This window comes from Choristoneura fumiferana, chromosome 13, assembly GCF_025370935.1.
Source record: "Choristoneura fumiferana chromosome 13, NRCan_CFum_1, whole genome shotgun sequence".
Lineage (NCBI taxonomy): Eukaryota > Metazoa > Arthropoda > Insecta > Lepidoptera > Tortricidae > Choristoneura > Choristoneura fumiferana.
This window is the reverse complement of record NC_133484.1, coordinates 17,776,852-17,790,652: the sequence shown is the minus strand read 5'-3', so window position 1 is coordinate 17,790,652 and position 13,801 is coordinate 17,776,852. Positions and strand designations below refer to the sequence as shown.

At 36.9% G+C, this 13,801-nt stretch overlaps 1 protein-coding gene across 1 annotated transcript in view; it reads left to right on the top strand.

Moving 5' to 3' along the window:
• Positions 1-13,801, top strand: part of LOC141434221 (diacylglycerol kinase theta) — a 60,935-nt gene that overhangs the window by 26,622 nt on the left and 20,512 nt on the right. Inside the window, 2 exon segments of the mRNA XM_074096591.1 lie at positions 8,224-8,303; positions 11,487-11,589. Of these exon segments, the coding sequence (XP_073952692.1) occupies positions 8,224-8,303; positions 11,487-11,589 (183 nt within the window).

The following is a 13,801-nucleotide window of genomic DNA, read 5'->3' as shown; positions in this document are numbered from 1 at the left end:
AATTCCAAAAATACATATGAGTCGGAATTTTTGTTTTCGAAGATTTATGTAAGTATCTAAGTGGGTTAAAATGTTAAGTAGATGGCGCAGCTCTCATTGTGCTAGTTATAATTAACTATTTACGCTAATAGTTGTTGTATTTGTAAATGAATGGCGGACGCCGCGCGGACTACCGACAACCGGCACTAGCGTCTATTCGCGGCCCCGCCCCGAGGTTATTTAAATACGCGGTGACGTATCCCGCGTCAATACAGTAGTACAACACTAGCGTCTCCTTGATCGCTGCGCCCTTCCCCGATAAAGAACCTCGTCTTTATTGACAGCGCGCGTAAAAATAGACCATAGACAAGATATCGGTTTTATTTCCGCTGAATCAAAAGCGCGGGAAAATTTATGGCGTTGTATCGCGATTATTAGGTGTGATGATTTGTTTTTAGTGTGCTGTTAAGGAATTAAATTGGATATTCTGAAATAGAAATGTATTCAAAGGCTAACTAAAATAACTGTGAATATATTTGTGATCGAGTTTCGTGGGAAACAAGTTAATAAAATAAGTGTTAATTTATTCGTTAGTTCTGTGATGTTTAGCGACGGCAATGCCTAATGTGCCTTTATCCTTCCAATAGGTTTGTCAACTCCACGTATTAGTTATTTTATTCTTCTTGATGTACCTATAAGCAAAAAAAATAAAGATTTTCTGTTTTATTTGTATTAAAACTTCGAAACTCTATTTAACTGACTTCGGGTTCACCCCGTTCGGGTTCGGGTGCGTTACTGTATGCTGTGCTTATAATGGTACAGCCCTATCGTCAAAAACGGACGAAGGCTTGAATAATAAAAGATTTAACCATTGAGGTTCGTAATAAAATATTATACATACATATATAAGGCTCGAGCACAAACATTCTCAGGTCCTGAAGCTTTGTAGCCAGGTTCACTACAAGGCTAAAGTGGAGTGGAGTATCCCTCTTAAGGTTTTTCAATCGAAATTTTGATTCAAGATTGAACCTTTGACGCGGTAGATACTTACACTTTGAACATCCATTAATGTATGTATTGTATGTATGGAAACATTTGTCATCCACACATAATCCTAAAAAAAAGCTTAACAAGGGTGTTCAGCCAAACTACTCGTATGTAACTCAACCATATCCATATGACAAAATATCCCCGTTTTATAAAAAACTAGGGTTCATTACGAAAAAATTAAGTAATATTTTTCTAAGGATTTCGTATTTTATATGGAATCTTCCAAGTTTAGGTATATTTTATACCTTAGGCTGCTATTTACTCATAAACTACTAATAATTTTCAAGCAAACTTAGCCGTTATAGTTTTCCTTGAAAGTTTGATATATTTAATACCATCCTGATTTTTTTCAAATTTTTCCACCCACCAGTTTAGATTTTAGAGGGGGGGGACGCTCGATTTTAATGAAATTTTTCACTTTAAAGTTGAATATTTCGCAAACAAATCACTGAATCGAAAAATCGTCTTAGCAACCCCCTAATGGTAAAAGTTAAAAGACCTATCCAACGATACCCCACACTATAGGGTTGCATGAGAAATAAAAATCACCCCCACTTTAAGTCTATGGGAGGTACCCTAAAAAATTTTTTTTTTTAATTTTAATTGTACTATTTTGTCGGCATAGTCTACACATATATCCGTGCAAAATTACAGCTTTCTAAGCATTGATAGTCCCTGAGCAAAGCCGCGGACGGACGGACAGACAGACAGACAGACAGACATAGCGAAACTATAAGGGTTCCGTTTTTGCCATTTTGGCTCCGGAACCCTAATAACTGTACGTTGGCATTATATTATTAGATAGAATCCGAAACACTACGCTGCGCTCAAAAACACGTATAGCCGACGTTGGGAAAGAGACTGCTAAGCTGAAGTAGGACTGGGCTGGACACGTCTGTCCCATGCACCCACAGAGGTGGGCTCACACAATCACTTGGTGGGCACCGGAGGACGGCCATCGACGGCGAGGTAAACCGAGGCCTGACATTGCGCTGAACCGGGAGGTGTGGAGATCAAGAGGAGAGGCCTTTGCCCAGCACTGGGACACTATTGTAGGCTAGTAAAAAAAAAAAGTTGGCATTTACACTGGCACTGGTTTTTTATGGTTGGATATTGACGTTTTTAAACTTTTTAACGATGCGACAGCAAAACTAAATAAAGCTAAGCTGTTCACGAAACTCAGATTTTAATTAAGCCGCAGTTTCTTAGTCCACAAGGACTGTTCGTATCAAAGAAACGCAACGCACTACCTTTTTTTGCGGTTGCGCTACGCAAACAGCCACATAGCCATAAGTTAAAACTTCATTCTTAGGAATGGTTGGGGGCGGGGGCCTGCTAATGCATGCCATCGCATGACCACGTGGCGTGCTGAACTTGCCATTGGCACAACAAGTGCCTCCATATTTATAAACCTAGCCGTGCACGTTACGCCACTTCACTTGGTTTTATTCGTCGAACATTTATGCCATTGTTTTTCATGTTGTCAGAGTGATGAGGATTTTTTTATTTAATTAGTTGATTTATTAGAATCGAATTTGGTCCTTAGGTTCTAGACGACCGGAGGGTACATCATATCTATATGGAGCATGTATTTATCTATATTATAAATATGTTTGTCCGTGGACAAGCATTGCTTTATTTGAGATAGAGCCTGGCCAAGCTAAGTTTGCAACGGAATAATTTGGCAACACCGTATTTTGACGTCAAATCACGTACATAATATGCGTTACATTTGCAGTTTACCATATTATTCTCTGCAGAGTTAGCTTGGCTAGGCTCTTTCTAGGTCAGTTGGTATCAATTTTGTCCTATGATCTATGATATTTAAATTTATTTTATTCGCTCTGCTGAAATTATTCAATATCTAGGTATGTCAAACTTTGTCAGGTTAAAGATATTAGACATAGACATCCGTTGAGCACATACGACACAAATTGGGTACGAATCTTGTAAGAATTGTTGAAATTAAAGTGTCGTTACTAAAGACTTGAATTGTCACAGCATTTAGTTAAAAGAAAAGTTCCATTTTCGCTAACACTGCTTCGTCGAGTGTTGAGAAATGCTTCATCAACCAATAATAGTGTTTTATCTAAGAAATCAATTAAACCTACGCTCGATGAGTTACTTTCACATTAAAAAAACTATTCGGAACATGTGAATTGCAGCAAATTAAGATATAAACTTATTGAAGTCTTAAAAACATGTAAGCGTCTTTACAACCTTGCAATTGAGCTATAATAATAATAATAATTTTATTTTTCGACCAACTTATAGCTAAGGTTAGTTAACATGTTAGCAATGGTTAAATAATTTGATTCTAGCACTTCTTAACAACAGTTTTCAGAACTATGTATGAAAATTACTTACATTTTGTTTTTGTCTCGGAAAGTGAAGTGTTAATGTGAACGAATGTTAAGATAAGATAAGATAACAGAAGCTTACCGATCGAGTTGGAGGTAAGTTCATAGCTTTGCCTTTAACCATACGAGTACAGACTTTACTTAGTTTGTACTGCACAGTAGTAGCAAAAATGCACCATCGCTAACATACCAACTACGCTCGATGAGTTAAGTTAGCTATAAGGCCGCCCATGGACACCCGCTACATGAGGGGTATCACAGGTGCGTTGATGGACCTTTGAGAAATTGATAGGTTCGTTTTTTAAAGATCCATAAGTTGTAACGCTTCGGGAATGCTGTTATGCTATGTTGCGATTGGTGGTGTGTTTCTGTTACCTATCTGTCATTGTATTTCTAGTCATTGCGCTTAGTATTTGTTTCCAAGATATAAGCTACTGACGTAAAAGTGAAAACATAATACATAGTTGATTGTTTTTTTTTTTGGCATCAAGGGTAAATGGCAACAAATAAGTTGTTGTCTAGCTAATACTAGTGATTTTGTATTGAAATTCAATAATACTATTTGCATATACTTTTTGCACTTGGGTCCTGGTTATGGTAAAATCATTCTGAGAGGAGCTTTGTGCCCAGCAGTGTTACGTATATGGGCTTGGATGATGATGTTGATGATGGTGGTAAAAAAACGGTACTTGTACAGTCAAAAATCGTCTCATGATTTTTTAATTCCTCACGCCACAGATTAAACAGCTCAAACATTCCTGGGCATAGACAAATTGTTACGTTTCGCGATACGCTGCGCTCGGAGAGGCATCTCGCGCGATCGATAGGCCGCGCATGCCCGCTGCCGGCGTCCTCCTTGAACCTTGCAGAATGCACGCCGACGGCTGATTTTCGTGTTTAAGAAAAATAAAACCGACTCTCTGATTGAGGATCAGAGCGGCCACGGCGCAGATTAAAAGAATGCATAGATTAGTCGGCTAATCTATCGGATACCAATATTTTACAAAGACCGTATCTTGTTTTTTTTCTCTGTACGAATTTTATCATCTTCCACTCCTTTTATTTAACGGGATACTTTTACCTATTTTATAAAATTAGGTAGCTTTAACTTTAATTTTCAGTTTACAAAAAATATATAGGGACAGTCAACCAATTTGATTCCTGGACCAACATAGGAACCTTATCTTAGTAAATCGACATGATGCTTCTCGCATAATATTTATGTCATAATGACATATTCTAAGTTTAACTATAGGAAAATTTAGGCCACTACATTTGAACGTCATCCGGAAACCATTTTGATTTTGAGAGTTCCTTAGTTGGCCAAAACAGAACCCATAATCACTTTTAGGATATTCATAGATTAAGATATTCATAGTTTGTTTTGCACTTGGCTGATTTTTTTTTCATTGCCTTACACTTGTCACTTCATCATACTGACATCAAATTTGCATGTTTCTAGATCTTTCGCGTCCCTCTGCTAAAAAAATTTGTCGTCTCTCAAAACTGACTACTGAAATGATACTGAAAGCCAACGCAACGCATAGTTTTATTTATTTTGCAAGCTGACATAGTTTGTTTAGTGGCAGCACTGAGTATTTTTAATGCGCTTTTATTAGCGTCCTTTGTAACCAAGTTTGTCTAAGTATGTATATAATTAAATCTTGAAAGTCGATTTGAACTGTTTACTTCTAGCTGTGGCATCGATTTGAAACGTTGTACGTTTAAGTAACCTAGATGCTCCTAGATGATATAGTAATATTTTTCACAACAATTTTTAACACAACACATAATAATAATAAAAAAATGTAGGAATATAAATGACTGCACAATGTTGGTCTAGCGTTTTGTTGGAAATGCTTTTGTTTTTATATTTTTTAAATACTTAGTAAGTGCATTTGAAACCATAATAACGTCAATGACTTTGCCTCAATGTAATTAGTGGCTGTTAGGTACTTATTTTGTAAAAGTAGTTATTTTTCAATATAAGTCAGGTCAAGATTGTGTAGTCATTTCTATTGTCAAAAAACCGAAGTACCTATGGGTTGTATCTGCATGTATTCTGCTTTTACTTTATATATGATTTTATTTTATATACAAGTAAGTACCTAGTAACTATTATGATCGTATGAAATATTTGATTATAAAATATACGGTGCCTCCGCGAAATACCTAGCCTAGTAAAGAAAACTGCATAGTGAAGACAAGTCAAACGCTTTAGTTATTGTGATAGCGATAGACTATCCTTCTTTAATATGACTTTGCCCAAAGCCTGATAGAATAGGATCTGTGCCGTGAGGTACCTATGGCTCCTATTGTACCTGTATAGAGGCCAGTTGCCAAGCTGCACAACATTGGCCATTCAGCTTTGCCCAACACGCACAAGGCTGGCGTAGGTAGCCGCCCATGGTGCCCACTGATCCGAGTGCTCACAGGTGACGGGGTACGCTATTTTTGTAGATTTTTAGGCTTTGAAGGCAAGGCTTAGGGCTATGTAATGTCTATATTTAGGTACACATATACCTACTCGTAATATACTCGGAGCTGACGCCCCCGCTACGGTTGAATACGTTTTGGGTGGAAAATTTTAGCATTAGGTAGCAGGTAGCAGTAGCAGCAGTAGGTAGGTTTATACTGTACCTACAGTCGATGTTAGAGAAGGTTTTAAAATAAGTCAATCAAAACATCACGACTATAAAGCGAAAAATAATTTAAATCGGTAAATTTATTAAAAAAAAAATTATTTAATGCGCTACCATAGAAATAAATCAAAATATGTTTTTGTGTGCGCTATATCTACTGATATTATATTTGAAGTCGGTGCTTCAACAGGAGTGGGCCTATATAGTCTTTACCTATGTACATACTACGTATTGGGTCTATATTTTCCAAAATTTTCCTCCTGAATCCTAACTTTTTTTAACAGGTGTAGTACTCTCTTAAGACCTAGACGTGGGTCACCAGCTTTGTTATTTTGGATGTTATTTCAACATTCTTTATTCAGTTAACAAATTGTGCTCTTTCGGCCGTTATTCATAGTGTTAATTCACGTCTACAACAACATTAATTTAATTAACAACATAATATAATAACATTAATTAATTTAAGACGTGTTTATTTTCTTATGACAGAAGAGAAACGAAACTTTTTTTATTTATAAAAATAATATGAGTTGTATCAATGGCCAGTAACAATTTAAGGCTTACGAGACTAAAAACTTTTTATATCACAAACAATTAGTTATTTTTATGGTACGTGAGGAGTGAGGACTCACGAGGGTATGGAAAATGGTCTTTAGGTAATAGAGTAAATTATAAATAAACGTATGTGAGTAGGTACGAAAAAAGAAAATAATACGATGTCCCGGATGCTACATCCGAGGCAATCGGTGACTCATTCCCTGAATTTTTCCTCAAATCGCGTTCCGGATAACATTTCCCTGTTTCTCAGTAAGCTAAATTTGACTGCAATCGTATGTTAATTATTTTTAACTAGCTATTGCTCGCGATGTACGTAGAACTTGCTTTTACCCGCGGCATCGCTTGCGCTGACTATTAGATCTCGTAGAATCAAGTTCCAGGATTTAAATAGATTCTTATGTGAATCTATTTCCATAATCCAGAAGTTACAAAGAAATTCCCAATATTTCTATTCTTCGTGAAATGGGTGGACTGTTGAATAGGTACTTTAACATTATTTTAAATACCAGGGCGACTTAAGACACATTTTTTCTCAGAAATAAGACCAGGCCAGATCGATTGTTCGTTCCTTAAAACTCCCACACAGCGAATTTCATAGAAATCGTTGGAGCCATTTCCGAGATCCCCGAAATAAATAAATAAATGAATTGGTTGTTTAAAGACATTAGAGGAATACATAGATGTATAAGTAAGCATTAACTTATAGTACCTATTTTGTTTAGTTTTGGACTGGTTTTATTATTTCAATGATCCCCGCATTAATATATCGCATTTTTGGCGTTAAATACTTGAATAAGTATGGCAGTAATTTGGTATAAAAAAACGAGCTCAGCTCGTAAAAGAATCAAGAATTGGTTCGAAACACGTGATTACAGTAATAATTTGTTATTTTTCCGAGATACACAACGTATATCCTTGACCTTTTCCTGGGCCAGCTACGCACTTGTGATTGTGAAATGTGAATGTTCATGGACGGCGATGATGGCTTTCCGTGGTAAACCAACTGCATGATCATTTAATCTCTCTACATATTTTATAAGCAAAAATGGGTTGTGTTTGGATCAATTGCGGAATGGATACTTACTTATTGAATTACTAGATACCTGTGACTTTGTCGGAAGGAATTCGTTCGATATGTTTCCACGGGAACAATGTTTTTTTTTACAAAGATATGTCTTACATCCAAGTTAAAAACTATCAGTGTGCAAAAGACTATCAATATCTGGTCAGCGAACTATAAAGCATTATTTTTCTGGTGCACCATATTTTTTTTTTACATAAAATCCAATGTTTTTTTAGTTTTATTGATTGATTTGATTGATATTTAGTTTTATATAAATTCAAAATTATTAAAAAATATCTAGAAACTGTTTTGTTTGTAGCAGTTGACACCTGATTAACTTTGTTTTAGACGAAGATTTTTATGCACTAGAGCATAAAAAGTCGTTTTATGTCGCCTAGATCCAGCATAATATAAGGACGACTGAGAAGGGAGGATCCATATAGTGCCTTACTCTCACCTAAAAAACCTGGCTCCACGTCCCCACTCCCTAGAGCTTACTACGGAGAGGGTTGGAGTGGAGGTGTTTTTTATCTACTAGTACGCAGTTTAATGTGTATCTGTCTTGTTACAGTGTGCAACTTCATAGTGCACGAGAGGTGCGTGGGGCAGGTGGTGACGCCATGCTGCGGGGTAGCGCCGAGCCTGATAAAAGTACGTATACATCATCATCATCAGCCGGAAGACGTTCACTGTTCAACAAAGCCTACTCCTTATGACGCCACCTACATCCCCCCGTTACCCACAATTCTCGCGACGCCGTAGTTCCACCTAGTGGAAGGCCTACGAAAGCTACGTCTTCCTGTTGGCCACTTGAGAACTTTTCTCTTCCATCGATTATCTGTTTTTGGAGCGCTATGTTCCATCCCATCCATCCCAGCCTATATGCGTCTCACCGCTGGCCACGGCCCTCCTAACAGAATGAGAGGGCTTGGTCCGCAGATCCCACGCGGGCCTGGCCGGGTACAGCTCGTAGTAAATTTCAAATGTGATTTCAAGTGTCCATATCGGCTCGAATACTTGTTGAAAGACCGAATGTAATGTTTGGCAGAATGATCGTTTGTCATCTCTTTTTTCTCTGAATCCAATAATTGTTCAGAATTATTATAGAACAAACCTAAGCTAACCTATAGTTTTCTATAGCATGACCATTTAGTTAAAAACTTCAGAAAAAAATTGAGGTTTTAATGGGAAAAAAATGATGACAAACGATAATTCGGACAAATTACGGTATGACTAGCAATGAGTACTTACCTAACTTTGGCGGTCCCGATTTTGCACATGAAGTTCGAAAAACTCAGATGCAGATGGCCAGGCGTAGTTATTTTGATGAATATTACGAATTTGCTCTTGAATCTTGGACGTTTAATGTATTATTAAGTATGTCTATCCGTTGCTTCGTACCTTAGTATAAGCTTTGCTTAGTTTGGGACTAGGTTAGTGAGAGTTTCTTGAAAGGCGATCGAAATATCGCTAGATGGCGTTAGTATCGAGGCCCGTTTGACTACATACTTATAATGAGGGCTATCGCGTATGAATTCGCCACTAGAGGCGCTAGTGTAGCTTGAGGTCTCCGAAATGTCAAATCTCATAGTTTTTGGGTGAGCTACGCGAGTTTATTTATAATTAGAATAATTTTGTGAATATTTTGCAATATCTGAAATTAATTATGGCAAATATGCGTTCCGGGGCAATGAATGTTTTGAGACAGTTTTGTCTTTCGGAAACCTTTGTCCTCCCTTTTTTCCGAACAAAACGGGGACTATGCAACACTGTGGCATGCTCGATATTTATATGGTACGGTTTAAGGTGTATTAAATATGATTTTAATCTAAACTTTGTTTCCACGCCCGTAATAACAGACTTTCAAAGCCATACTTAAAAACCTCACGCAACAGTGCGCCATCTAGTGAGACAAAAAACGATAGCCCTCATTGGCTCATTTAGTTATTTAACCAATCACAGGCGTGGCGCAAATATCGAAGTTGTCAAACGGACAGATACTCTAACTATCATTCAATTTATAATTGCCATTGTATTCTCGTGAACTGTAATCTCTTTACAATTTGTACTAGAATAACAATTGACGACACGCAAATAAAGTGGCATTCAAACAATTTTATTTTGCTGCTGCCAGACTATTGTACTGGACTATTTGCTAGGTAAGAAATAGTTGACCAGACGCAATACAATGTTGCTGTGGCCGCCAATTCTAAATTGAATGAAGTATAGTCTGTCACAGAATTCAACATCATCATCATCTCAGCCGTAGGACGTCCACTGTTGGACATAGGCCTCCCCCATAGACCTCCAGTTGCTTCGGTTGGCAGCGGCCTGCATCCACCGTGAACCCGCGGCGGGTCACTTACATATTTATAATGTTTGTCACCCGCGTCTGCTACGACAGAGCTACGCCGTAGACGCCGCAAGCTTTCACGGCTACGCGCGTAGCACTGCTACGCAACAATGGCAACAGTTGTCTTGGTATCAGAGAATGAATAAGCTTTTTAGGGTTCCGTACCTCAAAAATCAAAAACAGAAACCTTTTATACACCGTGCTATTTTTGATATCTGTTACCTTTAAGGGGACAATCTACAGGTTAAATTAAGTTAATTTATCTAAGACACTAGTGGCCTAACTGTTATTGTTTAAAAGATAATCAAGGGTTAAGATAATTAATTATCAGCAGTAAAACAGCGTAAAGGTCCTTGATTTGTGACGTTTTTCAAATTCCATAACTAATCCGTTTTTAATTCACACACACATGTTATTTAACAAAAGAAAGTTAAACATCACTGGTCAAGTTTGTTCATTTTTCAATTTAACTATTAACATTGAATGTGAAGCTTTTTTCAACTTAACGAAAAGTTAATTATCACCGACCAAGTGGTTAGAGAACCTGACTATGTAGTTCGAGTCCCGGCCGGGGCAGATATTTGTATGAATAATACGAATGCTTGTTCTCGGGTCTTGGATGTTTAATATGTATTTAAGTATGTATTTATCTATGTTGCCTAGTATCCATAGTACAAGCTTTGTTTAGTTTAGACTAAGGTCAATTGGTGTCAAGTGTCCCATCATATTTATTCATTTATTTTATCAGCTCATATCAATGAACTGAGCCGTCTGCTGAAGTTAACGGATATCAAAAAAAAACGCTATATATAGGATCACTTTTTTGTCCGTTTGTCCGTGTGTCAATGCCCTTTTTCTCAGGAACTCTCTTCTTCTTCTTCTCTTTTAAAATATGGCTTTTCTGTCCTAATTAATAGGACAATTTCGCCAGTGTCAAAGTAAACTCTCTTTGAGAGGGACGTTGTACGGTGGTTGTAGTTTTTGCAACTTGATAGTAAAATTCCAGAAACCACGTGGACACAACTTGCGCATTAAAAAATGTCAGACACGAGAGAAATATAGAATTTTGTGATCACTGTTCACCGTTAAGGTTAATCGCCGCATAAAACACTATCAAAATTATACTTCAACTAGCCAAAAAAACAGAAATAGCAAAATTAGATATTGTCTACATCCGCCATGTTCGAATGCTACAAATCGAATCCTTCTCAGGAACTCGTGGAGGTATCGAGCTGAAATCAATGTCATACGCAAGTCTGCTACCCTTTGAAGATGTAGGCCAAAGATACGAGTACAGTCATTAAAAAAGTGTTTCCATATTGAAATTTGGTATGCAGGTTGATCTTATAGCACCAATCGAAAGAAAAGTCTGAAAGTCTTAACTTTTTATGTCTCTCTATCAACCTCTCCTCTCTATCAATCTCTGTCAACCATAATCCTCTCCTGCTTCGAAGTGAACTAAGGTGTTGTTTCGTCCGCAGAACCCGGTGGCCCACTGTTGGTCCGAGCCGGCACACCACAAACGCAAATTCTGCACGGTGTGTCGCAAACGGCTTGATGAATTACCGGCTTTACACTGCATGAGTAAGTATAATTTATTTAAAAATAAGCTTTGAAAAATTCGTTTTCAATACAAGCTTTTTGTCGACTGTACACGCATTGTTTGTCATCCAACATATGTATACAAAACTTCAAGTGAATCCCACCATTAGAAAAAGCTTGAAACTTGGAAGATTTGAAACAAACTAATAATGTTTATTTACATTTATCACCCAACGTATTGGCATCACAATCCAGCGCGGAAATGCAGCCAGCCTTATGGGCACTTTTCTGTGGGGGCAAGGCTTAGGCGAAATGTATATACAGGGTGGCCCATTTATATCGGTCAGTATGGGAAAGTCTGAAACTATACGACATACGAAAATTTCTTCTTAGGAACCATGACATCGATTTTAATAACAAGAAAAACTGCATTCATGCATTTAAAAAAAACCTGTACTCAGCTCGGGAATCGAATCGAACCCGGTTGTTTTGAAAAAAAAAACTTACACTATATCTATTTAGATATCGATTGTGTACGTCTTAAGAAGTAAATGTGTCCATGAAACATTATGTCTAAAATGAATAAAATGCATTGTTTTCACATACTTTAATTTATTTTAGTAGGTGTTCGAAGTTTTTTTTTTCAAAACAACCGGGTTCGATTCCCGAGCTGAGTACAGGTTTTTTTTAAAATGCATGAATGCAGTTTTTCTTGTTATTAAAATCAATGTCATGTTTCCTAAGAAGAAATTTTCGTATGTCGCATAGTTTCAGACTTTCCCATACTGACCGATATAAATGGGCCACCCTGTATAATTAGGTAATTTTAGGATAGTTTTTCCTTCAATTGTACCTTATTTTTATACAAGTAAGTACACGAGGTGGGGACAGAATTAAAAGCTTGTAACAACCTTTTTATTTATACTTGAAAACGATTTAAATATAGACTCACGCAACTAAATAAAATTAAAAGTACTCGTAGTACGTTTGTTGAAAGTTTAATTTTTAACGCAAGCTTTTTTTCTGTCTGTACCTACCTAATTACAGGCCAATCTGATTACTAGAACTACCTATAGAAGATATTCTCGACTTGTAAGTTGTGAAAATAACTGACATACCTACTAATGAACTTAGTGTCATGGTGCTCAACATGCTGGCAGCACATGGGAGTGATAATTTGTTGAAAGAGAACTAGGCCTTTAGTTTCTTGTTGGGTCGACCAGGCGCTTTTGCAACCAAGTCTGCATGCGTCGGGACCCCATACAACATACAGTACAGTTGATAATTTAGTTTTTTATGTGTATTGGTAAACATTATTATTATATTTAAATACAAGAATTTAAGAAAAATAACCAGCGTGTATTTTTGATACTACCTCAAACTTTAAGGGTAGTTAGTGAGTGCCCTAATAATAACAATTTATTATGTTTTTGTAAAAAAAAAACTTATTATTTTCCTTACAAAATTGATTAGCACGCAATGTAAAGTGATATTGCTTTGTTTTTATTCAAAACGTCGCACTTGTTGACGTGACAGCTGTCACGAAATTTAAACTCTCTCGTATCAAAATATTGTACGCATTACATTGCTGCTCGAAAATATTTCAAAAATTAATTACGCTCTGATAGTTAATTTTAAATAAACAATTTGTTTTGATATCGGTTCACAGCACTTAAATCTTCCTCAGGTTATAGTTTGAGGTAGTATCAAAAATACACGCTGTATAAAACTTAACTATAAACTAACTTAAAAACTTAATACCTAATAAATTAAACCTAAAAAAGGCATCCGTGGCATGGTGCCCAAGAGGCTGGCAGCATTCTCTGGTTGAATGGCGATGGCGATTCGTTGAGAGAGACAGCTGCCAGCCCTTTGGTCTCCAGTAGTGTATTGGTTAGGTTTTCTATTCTATTTGTGGTCACAATAAAGTTCTTTTGTGAATCTATTTTTTTTGTTTTCAGTTACTGTTCTTATTTGTTAAGAGGATATACAGAACGACGATTCTGCAAGCGTAATTAATTATTTTAACTTATGTTTTACGTAGTTACGGCTAGTTTTGTCTGAAGTGATCGCTAGAACGATGAATATTAAAAATTATTTCCTTAATGATTTATGTAAAGTAATATTTAGGCGATGCGAGAAATATTCGCCAGTTACGTGCGATAGATTGCCGTCGATGATGCATTTATAAATGTACCTATACGAGTACCAGTGGCGAAGCCTCCATAGAACCCCATTCCCAACGGCTTGCCCA